Consider the following 25,607-nt stretch of genomic DNA (forward strand, 5'->3'; position numbering starts at 1 on the left):
CGTATTTGCTGCAGAAACAACAATTTTAACTCTAACATAGGCTACCATCCTCAATTTATATCTATTTTGGTAATACAATTCTAATTACATGGACGCTTTACATGTTTATTGATGATTATTATGGCTTACAGCTTCAAAAATATCACAACAGCAATAATAATAAAAAAAGATTTTTATTACAGAAAAGTTACGCTCAGCATAATCATGGGGGAAGATTGTTGACTTTATCAGGCAGAAAGTTGTTAACTAGAGTCTACAACATAAGATCACTGCTAAACAAGCTAGCTGTTTTAAATGTGCTTTAACTATTAGAAAGTTGAGTGGAAGGAAAAAGTGTGGTTAAGAAAAGAAGGTATGCCAGCAATATGGATTAGCACCAATATGGGGAGCAAAACAGTTTGGTGGAGATTTCCAAGCTGATTGGCTGTAGTTGGCACTTCACACACACACACACACACACACACACCTACACACCTACACACACAACTGTTCCAGTGCTTGTGTTGAGCATCTCCTGAACCAGATGGGTTAGTGGAAGGAAGGACTGGACTTTTGCCAGATGGTTTACAGTCCTCTTTATAGAAAATTTTGCAATCCAGCCTTGCACTGAAGTCCAAACTAAAGTTTTCACAGGCTCAGCTGATTCGGGGTGCCACGTCATCTCTTGGTGTTGGTCCACTTTATTTTACTGTCCAAAGTAATTCACGCTTTCTCCTTCTGACAAGTCCTATGGAGATGGTGATGTCATTTTCAGCAGGATTTTGGCACATTATGCCCACGTTTCCAAAAGTATCAATACCAGATTGATCAATATCATATCGCCGTGATAGATAGGCCATGAAACTCACCTGACCTAAACGATACAGATGATTTACGGAGTATTGGGAAGAGGAAGTTGAGGGACACCAGAGCCACCATTAAAGCACTTCTTTAACTGCTCAGCTCAGCCGCAGATTGTACTTTTCTTTAGACATTTCTGTTTAAAATGTTTCTCATTGGTTTTGTTATTTTTTTCTCTAAGTTATCAGAAATCACAGTCCCGAAATGTCAAAAAGTTGCGGGGTTTTTTTTTTATCTGACATGTGTTTTTTTTTTTTTCTTTTTTTAGTTATTTAAACACCTTTATGACTCATTGATGTTAGTTTGGGGTGTAAAGTCTCTTTAATGGACACTTCATTCTCTAAAGCTAGATTTATGACGCTGTCTTCAAAGTTTGAACAGAAAAACATTGTTTTCTCGCTCTCTCTCTTGCGCTCATCCAACCTGCGCGCGCCTCTCCATCCCTCCCTCTCTCCACTTCAAAGCTGCACTTCAAAGTCAGTCTCCACACACGAGCTGTTCTTTCGCAACATCCTCGCCATCATCACGATGCCTCGAGGATTCTTGGTAAAGCGCAACCGCCGAGGTTCGGCGACGTACCGCGCACGAAGCGACGGCACCGGCACACCTGAAGCGCCCAGCTGTGACCGGAGTCGCGCGCAGGCTGAGAGCTACGGTTCAGTGAGACTCTTGAATGACCTTCCAGGTGGAGCATCGCCGGAACTCCGCGACGATCCGGGCAGGGAGGCGTGGAGCCCTCACGTGGAGCCCGCGGTGGAGGCGGAGGCTGACCGGCACGCGCAGTTACCGGAGACCGAGGTGGACGTTTTGAGTGTGGACGGTGACTTCCCCTGTTTCTACCCACATCCACCCCCACACGAGCCGACCATAAACAAGTCCTGTAGTCCAGTCAAACCAGTGGGAACGAGGCTGCTGGAGCAGCACGTGGAGAGCGAACAGCAGCCGTGTTCCCCGGTACCGGAGCTACCGGACCTGCCGTTCCTGGTGAGCGCCGCACCGACCTCTGTGTCCGCTTCCATCGAGAGGCTGCTCGCAAGCGGCGGCGGCGGCAGCAGCAGCAGCGGCAGCAACAACCGTCTCCACGCGCAGTCATATGGTCACAACGACAAGTACGACCCGAATCTGGCTCACGTGCACTTGTTCCCGTCTCTGACCCTGATGGGTCAAGAGAACACCACAAGAAAGCGCTCGTACCTTGATCCGGACCACCAGAACAAACTCAGCACTAAGCAGACGAAGAAATCCAAACCGAACCGGAGACAGAACTTCGAGGATGAGGTCACCACGTCTCCGGTTCTGGGTCTGCGCATCAAGAAGGAGAGCCCGGAGATGAGGAGGTCTGCTCCCACCGGGACTCAGCCGCTCGGAGAGTTTATCTGCCAGCTCTGTAAGGAGGAGTACCCCGACCCTTTCTCCCTCGCGCAGCACAAATGCTCCCGCATAGTGCGCGTGGAGTACCGCTGCCCCGAGTGCGACAAGGTCTTCAGCTGTCCCGCCAACCTGGCCTCCCACCGGCGCTGGCACAAACCGCGTCCGGTGAACAACCAGGGCATCGAAGGTCACGCGAACCGGACCCAGCCGCTAAAGGAGGCGCGAGACTTCGTCACGCACGAGCGGCAGCCCGTGGACTTGGAGGGAAAGGAGAATGAGTTGCTGCGCGCGCACACCAATCAGCACCTGGACAGCTCCCGCGTGCTGCTGCTCCACGGTCGGACCCGAGACACTCCTGATTCCTCCTCTACTCACTACCGGAACCCGGACCTGCAGCCGCACGTGAGAGCCGCGGACAGCCCTCCGTCCGGACTCCTGCGTCTAACCCCGGGCGAGCAGCAGCAACAGCCGCCGCTGACCTTCGTCCGGTCCTTAGCGGAGGAGGAACTGTACGAGTGCCGCTACTGCGGGAAGAAGTTCCGCCGGCAGGCTTACCTGAAGAAACACCTGGCCGCACACGAGATGACAGCGCACGCTTCACCAACCCCATCGTCCTACAACCAAGCGCGCGACAGCGGCAGTGTCCAGAGCGGCCAGGTGTTCCTGTGTCACCTGTGCGGCGCGCGGTTCCCGTCGGTGGAAATCCGGGACAAGCACCGCGTGTGGCACGCGATGAGGGACGAGCTGCTGGCGGAAACGCTGGGGGGAGCGCTGGCAGCGGACGGGTTCCACGCGCACAGAGAGGAGGGGAACGGCGGGGAGCGCGAGCAGCAGCAGATCTTCACGTGCAAGTACTGTCCGTCCACGTTCTTCAGCTCCCCTGGGCTCACGAGACATATCAACAAGTCTCACCCCACCGAGAATCGGCAGGTGATGCTGCTGCAGATGACAGTACGACCATAAAAAACGATCAGACTGATCGATTATCAATGACGGGAGGCAAACTTAAATGTAGATTTTGTTTTGTGTATTCGGACTAAGCTGTCCCTGTGCCTTTAATTTAAAACTTAATTCCATTTTTCTGATTAACACGGTAAACAAAAGTAATCTTCAATTATATATTTTGAAATGAAATGCAAGGCGTTAAAATCTACATGGAGAAATTTAAATGGAGTAGAGGGTCGCTGTCCTTGGTGCTGAAATAGCCAATAAACCGGAGTGGAAGCAATTCCTTAAGTTGATTAAAAAAAAAAAATTACGGTAACGTGTTTTGATAAAGTTTCAGCTCTATGATATTTTCATACAGAAACAAAGCATTCAATGTAACAACAGACTGCTACATAATTCATATCAATATTGATTTTAAAATGACTATGGAGTTAAAAACACAACCGCAGCTCCTAGAAGCCTGTACAGATCTATTTTAATATGTTCTACGTTCACTGTGTAACTGATTCCAAACTACAGTCAATAAACATATTGATGATCACCTTTTTTTGTCACATCAATAAACATTCAGGAACCACAGGTACAAATCTTTTATTGTTTAAGTCCATTGTTGCACATTGACACTTTATTTTGTGTTTGAAACAGTTACACTGTTTACAGGTTTGCTGAGCTTGCGAGCATGTCTGTGCGTGTGTGTGTTGATAACATGCAGTTAGTGCTGAAATGCAGTTTCTTTTTACATCAGTAGTTACAAACATCTGCCAACATGTGGACATCCAGAGCCTACAAAGGCGGCGGATAATTCTGCTGCAACTTAAATGCGACTTTCTTCCTCATCTCACAGAAGAAACATTTGTTTTATTTTATTTTGGCTTATGCTAATCGGGTTTTGAACTGAGTATTGTTGAATTATTTTCCAGGAAAACGATTAAGAAAGGAACAAATTATTACATGATGAGCATGCAGACATGGGCAGATTTAAGTGCTGGGATGGCGCACACGTCCAGACAGCAGAATTCATAACAATAAATTGTATTTTGACCTCTAAAAATAATTTAAAGGGGACCAGCACTCAGTTTAACTCTAAAACACAAAGGAAACATTTAATCGGTCTTATTAAAGAATGGCATTTTATCAACAAAAAAAGTACAGTCCCTTTCCTTTCATTTATTTCTTCATCTATTTTTTATAAAAATCTATGGCTGAGACAGTAGAAAAGAAAACTAATACTGGGCAATGGATATGTGAAGGGAAACAAATGTAACATTTTCTCCAAATCAGTCCCATCTAATTTGATCTGGAGATTTGCGATGCCTCTAAATAGAGAGCAGATTAATGCTAAAAATATACATATTCTAAAACGACGACTCCACCTCTTTTCATCTTTGGCTGTCAATCTGCAGCAAACTGGTTTTTGTTGTCTTTTCCATCAGGACCCATTTAGCAACAAGTGAAATAAATGCTGGAGTTGCAAAACCTGACATCAGCTGAAGTCTGTGGAAAGACAGACAAACCAGAGAGATCCTCCGCCTAATTAACGATGCGAACTAAACGGGATGATTTCTACATTTCCAGAGGATGACGTGCAAACTGATGAAGAAAAATGCTGTAGTTAAGAGTAACATTCTGTAGTGTTGACCTATGTTTTTATTTATAGCAAACACATGCTCTGAGGATATACCACGGTTTTGGCTTTGGCAGCTTTTCTTGTAATCTTATTTACACAACAAGCTTCGTCACACTGTACATACTCTCATAGACATCCATGTATCTAATATATATATGTATATATATATATATATATATATTTATACTTGTATAGATATACAGAATACATATTTATAGTCAAAAAAGCAAAAAGAAAAAAAAAGTAATCTTGTTTCTGGAGGGACAAATAAAAATACAGCATTTGACAATTTTGTTTGAGTGAAAGCAGAATTTACATAAAAAAGACAAAACAAATGCAGTGAATATCAGTGCTTGTCCACAGTTGACAGCATGACCTAGGTTGTGATTTCTGAACCTTTCTAACTTCCACAAATATGTTTGTATTCGATAATAAAAACACTTTCCCCTGCAGATAGCTGCAAACATACTGACGTGTTTGTTCTGACATTTTATCCAACCAACTATCCTCTCTAGCATTGCTTGCAGAGCAGTGCATGATGTGGCACAGTTAATTTTTTAAATACGGTTTTGCAGTCTCAGTAACACAGGTGTTTTGCTAACTTCCACACATGGCACGTGTTGGTGTGATCTAATACTGCACAGCTTAAGTTGAACTTTTTCAGCAGCATTGGAGTGAGTGTTTTATGAAAGCAAAGCTGCAGATTTATACGATGAGATTATACCAGATGTACATTTGTAAGTGTGTGTGAGTGTGTTCAGTGCAGGAAAAACAGCCATTGTTCAACCCTGATGAACATGAGATGTGACACTAAAGGTTTTAACCTAAGCTATATTCGTGAGGATGAAGTGATCAAGTGGAGAGACTCAAGTCTTATTGGCGGATCCGGAGGACCGTCGCAGCTTCATCGACATGCGGGTCTTGCTAGTTCGAGGAGACATGGGGGACGCCGAGTCGCTCCCGGCCTCCCCAAGAGCCGGACTTTCTCCCCGAAGCATCTCGAGGCAGGAGCCTGAGGAGTTGGGGGAGGAAGAGGAAGAGGAAAAGTTTGATGCAAGAGTAGGTGAGGCGAGCGGGGGTAGGGGGAGGTGTGTGTGTGGGGGGGGTGGATGAGCAGAAACGAGATAAGGGGAGAACAAGAAAATTACATCTTATCCCTAAAATAAGGTAGACTGAGGCAGACTGCGGAGATTCTCAGTCAAACTATCCCAACAGACAAACAAAGGACACAAAACGACTCACAAACAGACAGGCAGCTACCAGACAGACAGACAAAATTACTACAGAGGCTCTGGAAGCTCAATGTCTTCTTGTATCTTTGTTCCCTAAATCCCGAAGACGTGCTTACAGGAAGAAAAACACCATGAAACAACTCACCGGTCTGCGTTTTTAACACAGAAATACTTTATTAATAATGAATCGCCAATGAATTTCACTGATGCTAATTTGCTTGACTACTTGCAGCTTTTGGGGTTTAGTTACAAAAACATAAAAACGCGGTCGATGCCACCAGACTATAGTTTTTATCTCCAGTTCATACCATTCACAGCCAGCATGAAGGACCTTCTGCTTTAAGCCTCTGCTCTTCTCTCTCAGCTGGTTTAAGCTGTCAACAGGTTTAGGGACCATAAGATACAAAACGCTATGCTCTTCTGAAGAGCAGAGGGAAGAAGATGGAAAAGAGAAACGCTGACAGGAAAGGGAAGTAAGGAAAAGTAAAGTGAAGGAGGGGAAAACAAGTTACATCAAATCAAGTACACAAAGAAAAATAAGGTGAGGAAAAATTAAATAGGGTAAAGTAGGTTTAAGTAACAGTTAAGGGAAGAGAAGTAAAAGTAAAACAACACAAGGGAAAGAAAGTAAAAGAAGGAAGGTAAAAAGAAAGTGAAAAGAAGAAAGAAAGTAAAGTAGGTTAAAATATAATTCAAATTGAGGTAAAAAAACAGAAGAGAAACAAGGAGGAGCAATTAAATGAGTGGAAGAGCAGGAAAATAAAGCAGGAGGATTATTAGAATTGGGATAAAAGCAAATGAAAGGTATGGATCACAATGTGAAACAAAGGGAAAAAGAAAGGATGAGAGCAGGCAGAAAGTGTCGGAAAGATGTAATTCAGGGAAAAGGAGGAGGTAAAGTAAACAAACAGAGACATAAAATATGAAAGAAGGAGGGAGTTTGAGAGAGGAGAAAGAAAATACACAAAAATGAATGAATGACAAGAAAAAGAAACACAAACATGTAGTAAAGAATCTGAAAACATTCAACAAAGGAGGACAAAACACAAACCAACAACCTGTTTTACTACAAAGACATAAAAACCTGATTAACTTTAACTTTATGTTACGAGTCAAACATGATCAATACAGAGTTAGTTCAAAGTTCACATTCAGACAGCTTGTGTATGAGTGGAGGACTGCTTACCCGCAGTAACGTGTGTGAGAAAGTGAGTGAGTGAGTGAGAGAGCGAGAGCAGTGTGACGTCACATAAAAACCAGGAGGACAGGAGCAAACAGCGAGGTCAGAGGTCAAGATTCACCAGGTCAGAGTGATGCCTCAGGTTAACAGAACAATCATGAAAATCACCAAGCGACTGAACGGAGAGGAGGGCTTAAAACGTCTCATCATTAGAAGAGGAAGTCTCACTTTCACTTCAGAGCAGTTTGGTGTCTCATATGGATCAAGTTTGGGTCCAAATCCACGGAGAAAAAATTAGCAGAAGTTACGGCAACATCAAACTGTCCGGGTAGCAGAAAGTGAAACCTCCTTTTGAAGAGAAAGAGACCGCTGTTATTGACATGCAGACCTGCTTACAATTTCAAAAACACACAGGAAGAAACGGCAAATAAAAAAAAATAAAAAAAAACACGACGTGGTGGAGGAGTCGAAGAGAGAAACGTTAGGCTGGAATGTCAGAGGGAAGAGCGAACCAGAGAAAAGCTTTTCAATCACGAAACCAGGCTTACCTTTTAGCTATACAGTGAGACAAAACGATCTAAAGGAAAGAGGGGAACAGAAAGAAAAGAAAACAAAAAAAAAATGAAAGAGGAAAAAAAATAACAGTATAAAAGAATAAAAATAAATAAATAAATAGAATTGGTGAAATTAAATAAACAAAAACAGAAGAAGAGAAGATCATCACTTTGCTGTTAGGGGAGGGGCACTGCAGGTTAACTCAAAAGGACAGAAAGACAAAGACGTATTTCAAAGCACAGGATCTTTAATGTCCAGATGTTGCTCACAAACTTACGACTTTGGATAATATCTGGGTTTATACATCCCAAGTCGAAAGCTAAAGTGCCTGATCCTGTGCTCTGAAGTTTGCAACTGGAGCAAAGTACTGACAAACCAACACTGAGCAAATTACATCTGATTATAGAGCACATATTTAAGGGGAGCGTGACACAGGTGAACTGGGTTATGCCAGATGTAATTCAGCCTTAAATTAGGTTGATTAAGATTATCTTGGTAAAAAAAAAAAGAATTATTGATGCTTTAAACAGATTAGAAGGTAAAATGAGGAGCAGGAAGATATTTAGAAAACCCCACACACAATCACACATTTAACACTGAAACAGAAATACTACACTAAAACACGCCTGCATAATAAAGTTGCACCACTTCAAGATAAATGTAGCTTCCTGTTATTGATACGATGAATGGTCCACATGCAGACGTCACTGTGAATAATTACAATTAAACGAGAGTCTTAGGACAAAGCAAAAGTTTAATGTTTTGCTAAAAATCAGTGAATCGGTGTAATGTTTCACAGAGGAGTCACACACATGATTCTGACGTGTGCGGCTGGCATCTCTAATGCCGATCAGATGTTGCCTAACTCCTCAGAGATGCTCTGGAGGGAGAAAAAGGCCGAGTGCAGCTTTGAATCGAAAGCTGTGGCTGGGATTCAGACTGCGAGCTGCCAGGCTGTGGGGAGGGGAGGCGCTCCACATCGGGAAAATTAATAATCCAACATTATCGGGGAGACAAAACAAAACAAAACAATAACAAACAAAAATCAGTTCACTGAATTGTTTCACAAGCGCTGAGGGGGAAACATGAGAAACACTGGAGTGTCAAAATGTGGCCTGACTGGGTTTCTGGTCTTACCTGTGTCGGAGGGCGGGTGAGTGCAGGGAGCTGGGCTGTAGACTCGAGCAGAGTAATCCTCAAACGCGGTTGGCTCCTGGTGGTGCTGCACAATGGTTTCTAGATATCGGGCTCGCTCCTCATAGCTGAGCTCAAAGTCAAGGACAAACTTCACCAACACGTCGTGTCAAGTAAAAGAAATCAAAATTATATATTTCTCCTGATCTTTTATTTTATTTCTTTCTTTTTTTTTGCTGGAGCTGGATGTTTTTGGTAACAATAGAAATAGGATCAGCTAAAAATAAATCAACATTTTCTTTTAGTACAGTAAGGAATGCAAGTCGTAAATATGTGAATAAATTAAATTAAAATAATAAACTTATGATGTACGCAAGCCAATACATAAAATACAATAAAATATAGTACGATAAAAGAAATTCCCTTTCATGGGTATATTCAAAACATGCACAATCTTGCAAATTAATGTGAATAACGACAAAAAAAATGTGACGAAGAACAAATTTAAGAACCTGTTGGAGCTCATGCAAAAAACAGAGCATGAATTAAAATAAAATATTTTATTGGGCCAATTTAAACTTAAGAAAAATGTTATTATAAAGATAAATTTATATAAAATAATTTATGATTTGCTTATTTCAAAATTGTTCAACCAAATGAAATCAAATATAATAAAATAAAGATAACTGACCAATTGTCAAATATTAGCAGATCATAAAATTAATTTTAAAAAGAGAATCAAAACAGCATAATTTACTAAAAACTAGTTTAAAGAATGAATAAAAGCATATGTTATAATAATTTAAAATCACCAAGAGCCTATAAAATCAAATATTTTACGGAAAGAAAATTAGGTAATTACATAGTTTACATAAAATAAAATTTCATATCCTTAACAGCTGATTGCTTTGTCTCTAAACTGCAACTACAACAATAAATAACTAATGTATAAACACCTTTTTGTAAACAAATTTATATAATGGCTAAAAATTACATTGATTGTAAAAAAAAAAAAAAAAAAGTAAAATACGTTAAATGAAAACAGGAAAATAGTTTTCATCTTATACTAATGAACTCTACGAAGCAAAATTCCCATGTGAACGAGAAAATCAAAACTAAAAAACCAAATGAAATAAACAAAACAAGACCTAAACATGAGCACTTTGATCGCTCTCTGTCACACTGAGCAGGTCAGAAAGCGGCTCTGGTTCACGCAGTGATCTGTGTGAATGAAAGGCAGAACTTCAACTGTCCACCCATTAGAGATAACCTCATTGATACAATGACATCTGCCCTTTCTTTAGTTTGCCTAATACATCCATCCATAACGACACGCACGCACGCACGCACGCACACACGCACACACACACACACACACGCACACACACACACACACACCAGTCCCCCATCATCCTCCAATAGCATTACCATTTACTCATTGAGCTCCAATAACGAGGGGTTTTCAATGGAGCGTGTTTTTTTGCGTCTGTGTGCCTGCGTTTGATAAAATCGCCCGCATGTGTGTACGCAAGTGCATGGGTTAATGTCTGAGTGTGTGATGGGATTAGGCCAATGAATCTTCAGAATGAAATCTGTGTGTTTGTGCCTTGCGAAACGGGGCGGCCATCTGTAATAGCGCCCATGGGTTTTCTATTGGGTTAGAGAGCTGGTCTATGGGCCTCACAAGGAGAAAGATTCAGGTCTAATGGTAACTGATTCGGTTAGGGACAATGGTAATAACAACAATATGGCTCCTTTAAAGTGCAGTCGGCCGGATCGAGGAGGAAGAAGCAAAGGAGGAAATTCGGGTAAACTTTGGGCCGAGTAATCGGGACGTCAAGGAGTTTTTGCCCACCCCCTGCTATTCACAAGAAATGATTATTTCCAAAACACTTTTCAACTCTTTATACCGACAAAACGCGAAGTGCAAAGAAAGTGAGATTACGACGGTGGAAGAGAAGTTGCAAAAAAGACAACGGGAGACGGGAGGAAGAGGGGTGAGAATCCTGCAGCGAGTGGCAGAGAAGGTGAGAAAGGAGGGCGATATTTAAGTAACAGTAAGGGAACAACAAAGCGAGTATGTGGGTGCGCGTCATCCGGAAGGAGCCGAGGGAAGAGCAGCACGCGAATGCAAAGCGTGAATCCAACGTCTCTCACCCCGAGTCGCCATGCGATCACACGGTTTGCCTTTTCCTGCTTCCCTCGCTCCCCTGGATCGCACTTGTTACCCCCCCCTCCCCCCCAGTCAGTGTGAGAGAGGTGGATGAAACGCAATTAGGAGCAAGCAAACCACACCTAATCATCTTCATATCAAGTTTTAATAACATGTTTACCAGCAGGGAGGGGGAGAATAGGAGGTTTTGTGATGGCTGTTTTTTTTTTTTTTTTTTTTTTGAAAAGGTGAAAAGGTTTAAAGGACACCTGCTGGAAAGAAAGAGGTCTGCAGAGATGGGGAAACGGAGCACGAACAAGGAGGAAAACATACAGAAACGCGGTGCCAACTGCTGAGATAAATGACAAGAACATCACTTTACTTTTCTGCAGCCCGACTCCTCCAGGCTCCTCGATCCTTCTGTACCTCTTTGTTCATCTCAGCGAGGGTCTCCACCTACAGACTCATGTCACCATGTCACAAACTCCCCTACAATGAGGACGTGAACATTTGGAGGGACTGACATACAAGACCGATGCTACACACACCTGGCCACCAATAAGGAAGCTCTGCCACTAAACAACACAGCAACTTTTTACAGCAAGGAAAGAAGGATGTAATCGCAAAAGTGTTAAAACTAGTCAGTAATGTTAGCGGATGTATTGATAAAGAGGAAATTTAAAACTGAAGGTGAGGAAAGGGTTTCCTTCAAACTGACCTGAAGCTCAAATTATGTTATTGAAATCAGGGATTTTGGTAACAAGTGAAGAATGTACACGCAAACTAATTTAGTCAGTGTAGTATCGGAAGTTAGGGATAGACGATGACTGTCAAATACTTAGAAATAATAAATTATACTAAAACAATCCCACACAAGACTCAATAAATGACTGGTCTGATTTAATCAAACTCTGGTTGTAATGGGTTGTTTCCACAAGGTGGGGGTAATGCACAGAATCGCTCGCCAGCTAGTGTAAAGCAGTAGAAGAAGAAAGCTTGATTGAGTTGTTTAAATGTGCAGCAGCATTTCCACAAACATGGTTTTTAGTAACAAAGCAAAAGTTTAAAAGTTTGCAATTTACCATCTCAAATAACCTGGCATATTTTTGGAAAGAATCACATAATAAGAGACATGTAAATTCTAAATAAGGAAAGAAAAACAACTTTTAACTCTTAAAAATGAGTCAAACTAAGAAAAGCTAAATTAAAAACTTATCTTCTTAACGAAGATAAGCGGAAAAAAAAAGAAAAAGAAAAAAAAAGAACATGTTGATTAAAAGTACTTTAACACAAACTAAAATAAATAGCTTATGGTAAACTTGTTACTTGTTCAGCTAATTTTGAATAAGAAAATTCATTATTTTGAGAATATAAATAATAAATAAAAAAGGTAAACAATAACTGGCACAATGTTTAAAACATTAGGAACTTTGATAATATATGTGATAAAATAATAATATATATTTACTGGAATTACCAATGAATTTTAGAACCTCTCCTGGACATTCCCACCCACAAACACAACAAAAGTAAAAAAAAAAAAAAAAAAATTCTGAGTAATCCAACTTGGAAAGCTGAAATGTTTTTATAATCCATCAAAGTTCGGTGCAGGTTTATCAAGAAAATGATCCCTTAAAAGAAAAAGCCATCTGAAGAATGTAGGGTGAAAAAACCGTGAAAGATTTATCCGACAGTAAAGAGTGCCTATAAGCCGCAGCAGTTACCAGTGCAGGGTGATCAAATCTGGTTTAAATATATTTGTGCTTGTATCTCATCATGTTTGGCAGTAATAGTGGAACGGACAAACGAAAACAACAAACTTTGACCCAATCTCCGGCCTGTTTGTGGTGTCAACTCTGTTTGTCTTCAGAGCAAGCGGCTGTGAAAAAGCTTTGACTGAAGCCAGAAACCAGGAGTTTCTCCTTTTACAAATAAATTTAATTTAGCTTTTAAATGCGATTTCAGTTTCTCAATGATGTCACCTCCCAGCTTATGTTGCTATAAATTTGACTTCTTTGAGGCAGAACGCTCATTCTTGACATTAGAAACAGCAGCTGAAATTTAGCAGCTTTTCTAATGATTGCTTTTCCAATTCTGGTTTCTCTAGCAGAAGACATGCAACACAAATTAAGTTTATAATTTGAAATAAATAAATAAAAAAAAATTAAGTCAAAATCAGTGAGAGGTCATAGAAAATAGATGTTCACACATCTCTGCCTCCATCCAGCCATCCATCCCTACTTCCCTCCATCCAAATGGCGGTCGCCACTATGAAATCTTCTGTAATTGAATTTCAGATGGCTCCTCTTATAAAGTCATTAGCTGAAAAATATCTCTTTCAGATGGAGAAGCAGAGAGAAAGGGAAATTATGAGGGGAGAAAGACAGGAAAAAGGGAGAAGAGGAGAGCAGAGAGGAGAGGGGGTGGATAAAGAGGCTCTTTTGTGTCGAGTCAGAAACTCATTTTCTCGTGCGTGGCTGAAAAGATAGAAGAGAGTGAAGTGTTCATGCCATCCCTGGCGCTCCCTCCCTCCCCCCGTCGCGCAGCTCATTGTGACGGAGTTCGACTCCTGTGATCGCTTGAGACGGAGGGTGGATGGAGGAGCAGAGGAGGAGATGGGGGGAGGAGAAAGGAGCTTGTTAGCACATTAGGAGCTGGGACCACTGCTGGGATGTGTGTGTGTGTATGGCAATGTTTGTATGGAGAATGTGTGTTTGTGGTTTTGGTCCATATGAAGCTGAATATGTCACACAGATGTTCGCACAGGACGTTTTGACACAAAAGATTATTTTGGAGGGTTTTTTTTTCACCCCCCTACAGTTTTGCAAGTAATAAGGGAGGTAAAAAAAAAATCAAATAATTATTAAACTTAAAAAATAAATAAATAAAATACGCATAATGCGGAGACATTCTTCTTTTTTTTCTTTTCAAAGTTAGCGGGTGCGGTTTATTGGTGCAGAATGAACAACTCGACACTTTTGTTGGGTTCCTTAGAAATTATTCTACAAATAAACTAAACTTGCATTTAAAAAAAAAGAATCAAATGGCAATGAATGTAACAGACTGTCTGGTAAATTTCCTTTAAAGGACATTTGCTCTTAATCGGTGTTACATAAAAAACTGAACATTATAGATACTAATGTTGCCTTTGGAGTTAAAAAAATTTGCTTTCCATTGTACAGAGACACTGGTTTCATTCCATCCCAGCTTTCTCACTACATCGTACAGTTCATCCTGAGAATGGTTTCATTTACTCAGATGCTTTTATTCATTATTTTTTGGCAAAAAGCTGACATTGATCAATATTGGATGTAGTAGTTCATAGTAAGCTCGTCTTTATTTTTTTTGAAAATTTGAAAAGGTTTTAAAGGAAATTCAAACTTCTTTCTCTGAAGGGACAGTTGTTAAAAACGCCATGAGCAGTTTTGAGTTATAACTCATAAAAAAGTTATTTTATCAGTAATTCATGAGATTTTGATCAACACTGAGGCTGACTGAGTTACAGACATTTAACAGAGTCAACAGTTGTTACAAGGATGATCAGTCAAAAGTTCAAATTAATTAACCTTGTGAAGCTGCTGCTTTGTTTATGCCTAAAAAAAAAAAGTGTTACCAAGACAACTTTGTAATTTTCTTGAGGCTCAAAATTACGTTTAAAAATGAGAAAATCCTCTGAAGCTCATCTATAAGATACCTCTTCTTTCAGGAACACACAATCTCGGTTAGCATCTCGACAACCCACACACACTTTCTGTCCCCTCCACCCCAAGGCACTGGAACAGACAACAGAGGGAAGGACATCAGAGGGATAATACAATTGGAAAAGCTTTGCAGCGTGTAATGATAAACCTGTGCTTGTATGTGTGTGCGTCTGTGCCCAAAGGAACAAGCTAATGGGTTTATATCTTTCTGTGATAGCAATGATATGGAGGCTTTGTGATTTCATTACGAGTGTGTGTGTGTCCACGTACGCCAACGATGAGGACAGAGATAAGTTGGTCTAATGCACTGCTTATTGTTGCCGGACGTCGGGCATGAAAGAGACACACACGGGCCCACAATTGCATTTACCCCACCTATTCATCTGCTCTTTAACCTGGTGCAGAAGCAGAAGCTGGAGAGAAAAACACAGACGTGACACATTAATTGGCCCCTTGTCGCCCGACTATTTCACCTTCTGACATGTGTGTGTGTATGTGTGTATACGTTTAGACGCTCACCCTCCTCCCTGCGACCACCAGGGAGCCCTGAAGCTGCCAGCGCAATTACAATTCATACGCACTCAACTTCATAAACACACAGCTAAAGTGCATCAAACTGTCACTATAATAACAATTCTCATATTAAGGACATGAATCCTATTCTTATCTGCAGGCAGTTAGACAATACTCCTCATATACATGCATTTTTCCCATAAATAATATTAATCTTGATAATGAAGAAATAAAAGGCGACATAGCTTGATTATACGTTTTATTAAGAGAAAGCCACAAATCTTTGAATGCATTGCATTGAAACACAATGAGACTGAGGTCTGGACTTTGACTGGGTCATTGTAGCATCTTCATTCTTTTATATTCCAGCTATTCTATTTGCTGCAGAGTTTGGGGAATTTTTTTTCTAGTTGATAACCCAGTTTATGCCCAGCTTTAATTGTCGGACAAGTTGATTTATTTTTGACTATAGAAAACTTTGATATAGGGACTAGTTCATGATCCATTTAATGCCTGCAAAGATGTCTGCGTCCAGCAGGTGGAAAACTCAAATCATCACTACTCTACCACCCTGCTTGACAGCTGTTGTGAAAGGTTTGTGCTGATGTTATTTGACACGCTAACAGAGAGTAAAGTCATGCTTCTCTGGGTAAATTTACGGCTCACCAATTTGTACCCTCATTCCACTCCTAGGAATGAAAGCATTGTTTCATTCGAAAATTGTTTTGCAGAGATATCTCGTCTCTGCAAAACAATGTTTTTCACATCTTCTTAAACTATAGTTTATTTTCTTTAGTGGTGAATTTTGTAAAGAGGAGAGTTTATCAACTATTGAGATAAACGGAAGTAAAAATGTTAAAATCTGACATGATTTCCCAGCCAAGTTGGAGTCAGTCGACACAAAACTGGAAAGATTTTGACCACAGACCAAATCAAAAATAACCATTAGCAAGCTCCTTCTGGGACATGCTTATTGGAAATAAATTCTAATTTGAGATGAAGATTTATTTATTTATTTATTTTTGTTAATTGTCACGTGTATACATTTCAATTTTGGGATGTATTGATGTGTTTAATTGCGGCACCAATCACCTGATTAGCAGGTTGAGTTTAAATGCATCACTTGTTTTGTCTCTGTCCCCGTTTTGTTTTCCCATTTTATATTTTGAAGCTCTTCCTACAGTCTTATGGCCAACTATTATGATACTTTTCTGTTCTTACGAATTAGATCAGGACTGTTTCTAAAATAAACTACGTTTAAATAACTAGCAAATTCATCAGCACACATCCTATAAAGAGAAGAATGGCAGCTGTTTTGCATCGTTCCCCTGCTGAATGATTTTTCTAGCAGTGCATTTATGGGCAGCAACAGTTGGTTCTGTAAGCTAATTGCTAATGTCTTTCTATTTGTTGACGTTGTGTTACACACACACACCTGTACGCTCCAGAGAGGTAACTATCTGCCTATTCAACAACTTTTATAAAAGGTTGTTTTAAATGATGATCAGTTAATTAAGTCCATTTAATTAGCAGCACCTGGCAGGCTTCTTTCAACTCTTAATTCGTTTGCCACATATTTCTTCACATCTCGCCTTATTAGTTTAGTAACAGCTATTAATTATTACAGATTTTGTACAATTCAAAAGCTCTCCAGCCTTGGCGACAGTTTTTACGGTCTCCACAAGTCCAAATTCGAGGTGGCCATTAGCGCTCATGACAAAACAGTTTGCTGTGCAGCACTTCTCGGCCTCGGTCATCTGTGAGACCCCTTCTTGAATCTTAAACACCTCGTCACACAAAATACTTACATTCACACACCGAGCCACGGAGAGCATCCGCGCACCGACGCACACACAACGCCGCAAGATTAACTTGTTTACCAGTCAGAGGGGGGTCTGCTCCAACAAGGTGTGATCGAGCCACTGATGGCAACAACTGATGTGCCTGCACAGCTCTCGGTGACAGGCATTTACGCAGACCGACATCAGTCTCTCATTTGAGACGAGAAACGTATATTTCAGGACTTGGAGCACAAGCATGGTATGAAGCAATGTTCTCAGGCTTATTTATCCTAATTGTAATGCTGAAATTAGGTGAAAATCTGAGCTTGTTTAAATACTGAAATGTGTGTTTAACTAAAAGAATAACGGCTCATGTAAAATCAACACCTGAGGCTGTAGAGCTCAACTAGAAGAGAGTCCCCAGACTGGGAACGAGTTGCTCTCTGGACCGGAGGAAGTTTATGGATGGACGGATTAATGGAAGGACTTGTAGAAGGAATGATGAGTGAAAGGATGGATACATGAACAAAGACAGGCATGTTGCGAGATGGATGTTCGTGGTGGCTGATTAGACGGAAGGGTTGGATTTGGATGAATGGCAAGATGGATTTATGAAGGAATGATTGGGTTGGAAAGGGATGGGTGGCAGAAAAGATGGATATATAAAAAGACTCGATTACAATTGTGTCTGACATCCAGCTGAAAACATTTAAATTATTAAATTTATAGCAGCAAATAAAATATTAATGCTACTCTAAAGCCAGTGTGTTGTTCCACCGAGAAACTGACCTCATATTCAAACAGATCAACAGTAACAAGTACGCCTGTGTTTTTATAGTCGGATAGACAGACACACTTTTCCCAGGAGGAGAAGTGGAACAGATTAGCTGCGATCCCCTTCACCTCGTCACTTTCTTTTCACTTCCTCCATCCACCCGGCAGGAAATAATTAACCACAATAACCCCCGCCCCAATCAGAGCTCAAGGTTTAATTCCTCACTCGTTCCTATTTTTAATCAGATCCTTTGTGGGGTCCTTGCTGGAGTTTTGTCCCGAAATTCAAAAAAGAAGCAGCTCAACTTCTGCCAGGTTCTCAATCGCTACTCTAAAAGTTGATGTGTTCATTTAAAAATAAACGACAAGATGAAGGAAACAGCACAGATTATTTTATAACTAAATGAAGCAGCTTTTAGGTGTGATGGTTGCTTTAAAGGTTTTAGATAACATGACCAAGTTTCATTATCAACAACAAGAAAATGTCTTCAGGATTTTTTTTTCCACCTTTCCCACCGACAGAATATAACACACGTACACTCCTGGTCACACACAGCAGATTGTAGCCTCACTTGGACAATAAGCTCTATTGTAGGAGCTGTCAAAGGGAAGCCAAGCAGGCCGCTAGCGTTGGCTGCTGCTCGGGTGTGTGTGAATATGGGGGATAATAGCGCTACATGCCCAGAGCTGCCATCATTTCACAGGGAACAGTGTGTGAAAGAGAGGAAAGAGGCAGCCACACACACACACGCACACACACCAACACACAAACACAGCATCGCTATCATACTGAGCCATATGCTGACCCCAGCCTCAGTGCCGCTATCTCTGCCAATCAACTACTACAGAGGGGGACGTCCCACCCACACCGTAATCCCGGGAGTGAAACGTTTACACAGAGGCTGTCACGTGCAGGAGTGTCACTGCATAGGTGATGTACGTTTAAAAAAATTCATCCACACACACAAACACTCGCTGGCAGCGTGCGTTTGCGTGGTGGTCTGTATTTGTGCAGCAGCTTAGCATCACTCCAACATTGTTCCCCAGAACCACAATCACCCAGAAGCAGATGGAGGACTGCCAGAGACGCTGCAGAAGCAGCAATCACGCACACTTGTACACTGGTCTCTGTATTATAAAACCTCAACTGTGACTCAAACCAGAAGTGAGTTTCTACAAGAAATATTCTCGCTCAGTCGTTCAGATTTGAAGTATTCATATTAAAGATATTAGATATTGTATATCATTAAAAACTAATTTCTTATTGATCTGCTGAAGCTGCAATAGATGTAAAGGAGGCTATTCAGTGAAAGGCGCTAAGCATCTGAATGTTTGAAAACTACTGCTGCACATGCAATTTTAGGAACGCTCTTAAATTGAACAATCATTTCAATGTGATTTTTAAATATTTATTATTAATGTAAGTAGTGTTATTGCTTTTATTAGAACTCATTTTATTAAAATTTGACCCATATCTATTATGTAAAATAATGATATTTATCTTGTTTGTAGTGGCTGCTTGTTTGCACTAATTCAAAGGTTGTATTTGTCACTACATAATAATCTAAAAATAGAAATATTTAAATTTATTGATAAATTTTAAACACGAGCAGTTTACAGTCTTATTATCCTATAGCACGACTATAAATATTCTTACCCAGCAGCACCTGAAGCTACACTGTGTGGAATAAAGCGAAATTGATCAGATTTAAATTACATCCAGTACTTGCTTCAAGATATGACACCAATCTATCACTCAGCGGGCAGCTCCTTACCACCGTCTGGTCTAATCAAAGGAATGCATTGATGGCGGTATGCTCCCCTACGCCGAGCACAGGTCTGCTGCTGTGTTTGCACAAGTTATCAGAGGCCAGAGAAAGTTCCTGAAAACTGGTGAAGGATGCATTTTCATGTGGGGAGTTTTGGACCGGGCCTTCTTCCTGCAATGAGCTGATATTGTGAGATAGAGCCATGCTCGCACACAGCTGCCCCTGCGGTCTGGCACTCCAAGTGCTTTTGGATGGCTCTAGTCATGGTGAATGAAAGATCAGAGGCAGAGAAAAGGCAGATGGACTGCCCCGAGGGCCAAGAGACTGAGAGGGAGGGAAGAGGGCAGACAGGAAGAGGGAAAGGGGAAAAAGAAAATGCCAGTTATCACTGACATACTTTGCACCGCCAACCTGCCCTTCGTCTCCATACTCCTCCTCTGTGCGAGTCCCGCTTTGTCGCACAACAGAGCAATGAAAGGCACGCATATTAATGCAACACTTCATGCATTTGTTTTTTTTACCTTATGTAAACAATGTCACAACTTCCAGGTATGGTTGGTAAATTACACAGATATAAAAAGCTAAAGATAAAAGTCTTATAAATGGTGTTTATAGGAATACATGACAAAGAGGACAAGTTAATCTGTAAACATGCAAATTATCAACAGATGAACCCAGTCTCTGAAATCTGACTCCATCTGGTGCATCATAATTCACTGATGTCGCATTGATGGAAATTCATTAATTATTGTGTAAACCTCTGACCTGCCCATTATAATTTTGGAAGACCCAGATTGCTCTGTAAGAGCTTTCTGGGCTTTTTTGTGTTTATTGTAAAAAGTTTTCAAGAAAAGTTTTGATCAATTATGTTACACACATTTATCTCTAAATACATAAAGCGCCAGTGTTCCAGGTTACAGCCATTAAGTGTCACAATGCCAAAGTCCCCAAATTACTCCACATTTACTTTACATCTCAAAATCTGATGCAATAGTCACTAGACAAGAGAATACACAGTTTAATTACGAAAATAATAAACACTAATTTCTGCATAAACTTAATTCTTAAACATAGAAGAGGAAAACAACACAGCAATGTCACAATAAAAGTCTTAATTTTACACTGACTATCCCAATAAAAGCAATTGATTTTCCCACAATTAGACCAAAGTAACGTGTTTTTGCAACTACAAGGTGCAGAAAATATAAACAACAGGAAGCAGAGAGGAAGTTCCTGAAATAAAATATTTGAGTATTTGAGTCTTGACACCATTCTTGACACTGCAAAAGTATATAATATTGAACTGCAAACCATGAATATAATAATAAGTATTATTGGCTCAGGAGTGCCTTAGAAAAGAGGAGCTCCTGAAACTGAACGGTCAATTTGGAGGTGTGTGCACACCATCTATTTAGGTCAAAATCTATGTATACCTAGCAATGATTACAAGGACGCTATGGTGGGATAAAATCAAAAACAGTTATATTTTTGATATTTTTGGCTCAGACCTTTTAGTCCAACAAGATCTGAAGCAGTAGATTCACTTTCTGCAGATTTACATCAAGATGACGAGCTTCCCACAATTTTAGAGTAAGTTTGTGCAGACACAATAATAACAGAGAGGGATGAAATGAGATGGATGAAAAACTAAAACCTGAAAATTGTCATAAACAAAGAACGACATTCACTAAGATAAAGAAATAGAAGTCGGTAGAGGAAGGAAAGAATTAAAGAGGGAGAAACAGGAATGTTGGGATGGAGAAGAAGGGATATAAAAGCCGACAGAGTTGGAGGAGCCAAAGGATAAGAAGAAACAAAAAGAAGCAGAAGCAGAGAAGTGGTGACAGAGGAGAGCAGTGAGCGTAGCAGAGACATGGGGAGTCAATAATGACTGATTACTGTAATTCAGCCTGTCAGAGACATCGACCTGCTGCTTACCACCGATCAATGCACACCGGGACGCTCTCCAACTCACACAAACACTCAGGACGGCACATACAAGACATGTGTGTCATCACATGCAGACTGTCACCCATACACGCAGAGGCTGTAACACCGATGAAAGACAAAAACATCAAGGTGCACAGGTGTCTGCACATTGGAAGTGAGACGCACAACAAGCAAGCAAAAAAAACATGACATAAATATGCAAAAGAAGGTGGGAATGAGCTGGAAATCTCTGTTTTATAGGTAGGAAGTCTTTCTTCTTCTATTCTTTATTTACAACAAAAGCAGAATAGGAGAAACGGGTAAGAGTCAAGGACAAGCAAAGCAAGAAAGATAGAAGACAAGGACGAAGTGAACACTAATATGAGGAGGAAAGGTAAAGGAGAAAATAGAAAAGATTGAAAGATAAAGAAAACAGTTGAAAAGGAATCTCCTTTTTACATCTTCTTACGGACACCCTGGAGAGGTTCTGCCCATTAGATTGTTTTCAATTCAAAGTAACATACATGCCTGGGTGCAAACACTTCATTCTGTGTGGAATTGTGAGCAATATCTTTTTTGAATGTTTCAGTTCTGCTCATCACAGGCAGAAGTGTTTGACAAACAATTATATTAAATGTAGCTTTAAATGTTCTCTTTATAATACTGAGGTTAGCTCATCAATTGGATTTGCATAAACTTATATTACACAAGGTCAAAACAATTTCAGAGAAATAATAGTTTGTACATAATAATGAAAGACACGGCTCACTTAACCGTTGTCCAGCAAATATCGACTCCCTCCACAAGAAGAGGCCATTGCTAAATATGCTGGTTGGTCACTAAGGGCTGCATCCTAGGATATTAATAGAAAGTTAGATGGAAGGAGGAAGTGCGGTAGAAAGACGTTCACAAGCAAAAGCGATAATAATGGCTAGGATTTGAGTTACATTTTAAATTGATTGTTAATTAATGAACTAAAGATTCAAATTACAGAATTTTACTGAATGCATCTGTCCCTACAAAGGCAAAAAAATAAAATATGGATAAAAACCTCAGAGAAAGTTTGCAGGGGACATTTGCTGGTTTAATCTAGGCAGCCTGTGGATTTTAAGCAGAACCTGAAAAGTTGAACACAGTTTGAAAAGTTACTGCCAAGCAATCGAAGGCTGAAGAAATTTGCAGAAAAAGGGACGGAAAGACACACGGACAGCATCATTATGAGATCAAATTGCTCGAACTGCAGTTTAAAGGAAATTCTTACCTTACAAATAAGAGTGTGTCTTTGATTGTGCATTCATTGAAAAAGCTGCTTGTGGACGCACTTATTGGATACATTATTTCACCTCGGGAGTGTTCGGACATTGTGAGTGTAATTATCAGTACGTGCACAGGTGGACACTTGTGTGGAGGTTTGTGTGTGTGCATGTCTGTCTATGAGACCGCAGAGCAAAGCCTCTCATTTAGAAACTGAGCTACCGAGGAGATTCATCAATAAGTATCGACTTCTGGCTTCTTCAAACCAAGCTACCATCACATCGGATCAGGCAAACTGTACACGCTCTCGTCCGTTTCTCTCTTCCCCCTTCACACCTGGAGACGCGCAGCAACACATGGACAAGACATCCCCTGTACCTTCCTGCGCACCGCTAAAATGCACTTCAGACGGAACACGGCTCCATCACAGGACCAAACATCACTGGACATTGATTCGCAACTGTTACTCCTCGAGCTGAGCATCAAACGACATTCTCGCTCACACGAACACTGAAGAGAATTTCAGCCGCACTGCTCAGAATACTATTATTATCAGAACTCAACTACAAACCCTTTTTTTTTATAGTAGCTGAAGTTGTTCAGAGAAAAAATATATTTTAGAATCTTGCAAGCCTTCTGGTGATCCCAGAACTAATATTTTATCCTGCCGTTTTAAAACCATGTAGCTTTTTATTGGGTAACTTGCATCATTTTGTCTCAAATTTAACAGATATTCTCCAAGAAAACATTTTCGTTTCGTCATGGTAAATGCAATTTTGAGCACTTGGCATCTGCCTGAAAGCAGATTTTGCCAAAGCAACACAGATGTTAAAGAGTGTATATAAGAAGGGCGCATAAGTTACATCACGAGTGTAAGGAAGAGCAATTCAAGCAGCATGATTCTTTTATTAACCAAAAAGTTTCACTAAAGTTGGGAAAACTTTTGTGACAACTTATCAAGCAGATATTGGAAAAATAATTTTTATGCAATGTATCTGCAACTGAGATCAAAACAGAAGCCATTTTTAACAAGGAAAAGCTTAAAACCTCTGTGAATCACATCTAAACAGCTAAAAAACTCACTGAAAACTACCAAAAGTTGCATAAAAGGGAAGACCGACTGAAGATGGGGAAGACCGGGAAGGAAATCTCCGCCTCGGCGACCTACCTTTTAGCTTTCCACATTCTGACAGCCAAGTGCTTCAAAGGATACAAGTTCTGGTAGAGAGGAATGAGCGATTTGAGAGCTCGACTTGCGTTGATAGCTGTGGCTCTGACCATGGTGGACAAAATTTTCATGTCCACTATAGCACCATCAAACAGCGGCCCAAAGAATGGCACCTAGCACAAACACAAGGGTGGAAAAAAAAAACACCACCACAGCTTAAAGACGAAACATCTAAACTTCATGAAATAGAAAACAATCTGCAGGCTACCAGCCAAATAATGACTGACACAATAGTTTTTTTTTATAATGACACAATATTCGATTCAGGCAATGGCTATCTGATTGAATTCAATACTTTGCTTGTGGAATCCACCAAAGAGAATAACATTAAGCTTTTATTGGGTTTGTTTCTGGACCAGGTCTCAGAGCCAAGCCCGCTGTGGCTGAATATATGTGCTTTCAGGACAACAACAGAAGCCATATCTTATCTTACTTGTTCTTGGATTCAGGATAATTCAATATTTTTGCTTGCAGAATGAATGAAGGAGAATATGATTATGTCATTAGTGCTGTGGTATCCATGTCATACAGAAAAAAAAGAGAGCTTTTTATTGTGTTTGCCCTTGTTTGAAATAGAGTTATGCCATCAGTGCTGCGGCATTAATGTCTGTGGGTTTTAGACTGATACATTAAACAGATGAAAGCATATTTGTGTATCCTAGAAAAGAAAAAGAAAAAAATAATATCAATTGAAATATGAAAGCCCCTCACATTTACAGTCCACCTTCTAATCGGCTTTCACCATCTTTACGACGTCACGGAAGACATAAAGAACAGCATAGCGGCTACAACAGAACATTTCAATTGTTTAATCTCAATCAGTGAAAACTCGTTTTGATATCCCAGCTTCAGTACTGTTGTGATTATTCCACTTATTTCATAAACTGACTCCGTGCTACATTTAATGTCTCATAACGCAGTACTTTCAAACTGTATTTACACACCTTAACAGTTTGTCACTTAACAACCACAGACATTATTGTGTTCATTGGATTTTGTATGATGGACCAACACAAAGGAGTGCATATTTGTGAAATGAACAATTTTTTTTTCTTTGATAGAAATCTGAAAAGTGTGGTGTGTAGGCAGTCTCTTTGGATGGATATTTTTCAAAATCATATTTTGTGGCAATTAGAACTAAAAAAATCAAGTGGTATGAATATTTTTGAAGAGTAACTGATTTAACCAAATGTTATATGAAAAAAACAGTTTATGCATAAACATTTTCAGCTGGTTTCAACATTTTCAATTCTCAAATTTACAACGCAAACACGTTTGGTCATGATAATAATCCTTCTATATAACTTAAACCATGTTGAAATTAACTAAAGTGAAAGAGTAAAGTTAAAACATTTCAAAAGAATTGATTTGTTATAAGCTGGTGTGTTTCAGAAGCTTAATTTCCTCTGTTCTTAGTTCCTCTGCTCCACATAAACCTAAAGACTGAAGTTCTTGCAACGTAAACAAAACTTAACAGCTCCAGAGGTAACATCCGCAGAGCCTCGCCTCAATTACTCTGATTGGTCAATGATTTTTTTTTTTTTTTTTTTTTTTTTTTTAAAAATAAAGCCCCACAAAAAGGCGCCCGTATAGTTTTTTTCTCCAAAAACCGGGGGAAA

At 40.2% G+C, this 25,607-nt stretch overlaps 2 protein-coding genes across 2 annotated transcripts in view; one reads left to right on the forward strand and one right to left on the reverse strand.

Annotated features, from left to right (window-relative positions):
- Positions 1-445: 445 nt before the first annotated feature.
- Positions 446-4,290, forward strand: insm2 (insulinoma-associated 2). Its single transcript, XM_015043216.1, has one exon. It carries the CDS (start codon positions 1,165-1,167, stop codon positions 3,172-3,174), a length of 2,010 nt encoding a protein of 669 aa, XP_014898702.1. The 5' UTR covers positions 446-1,164; the 3' UTR covers positions 3,175-4,290.
- Positions 3,735-25,607, reverse strand: part of LOC106954018 (Ral GTPase activating protein catalytic subunit alpha 1) — a gene marked incomplete at its 5' end in the record, with an annotated part of 25,528 nt that continues 3,655 nt past the window's right edge. Inside the window, 3 exons of the mRNA XM_015043217.1 lie at positions 3,735-5,798; positions 8,891-9,015; positions 23,974-24,101. Of these exons, the coding sequence (XP_014898703.1) occupies positions 5,653-5,798; positions 8,891-9,015; positions 23,974-24,101 (399 nt within the window). The remainder of the gene's footprint in view (positions 5,799-8,890; positions 9,016-23,973; positions 24,102-25,607) is intronic.

The sequence above is a fragment of the Poecilia latipinna genome, unplaced genomic scaffold, assembly GCF_001443285.1.
Source record: "Poecilia latipinna isolate Pla-1442-1.1 unplaced genomic scaffold, P_latipinna-1.0 Scaffold620, whole genome shotgun sequence".
In the NCBI taxonomy this organism is placed as follows: domain Eukaryota; kingdom Metazoa; phylum Chordata; class Actinopteri; order Cyprinodontiformes; family Poeciliidae; genus Poecilia; species Poecilia latipinna.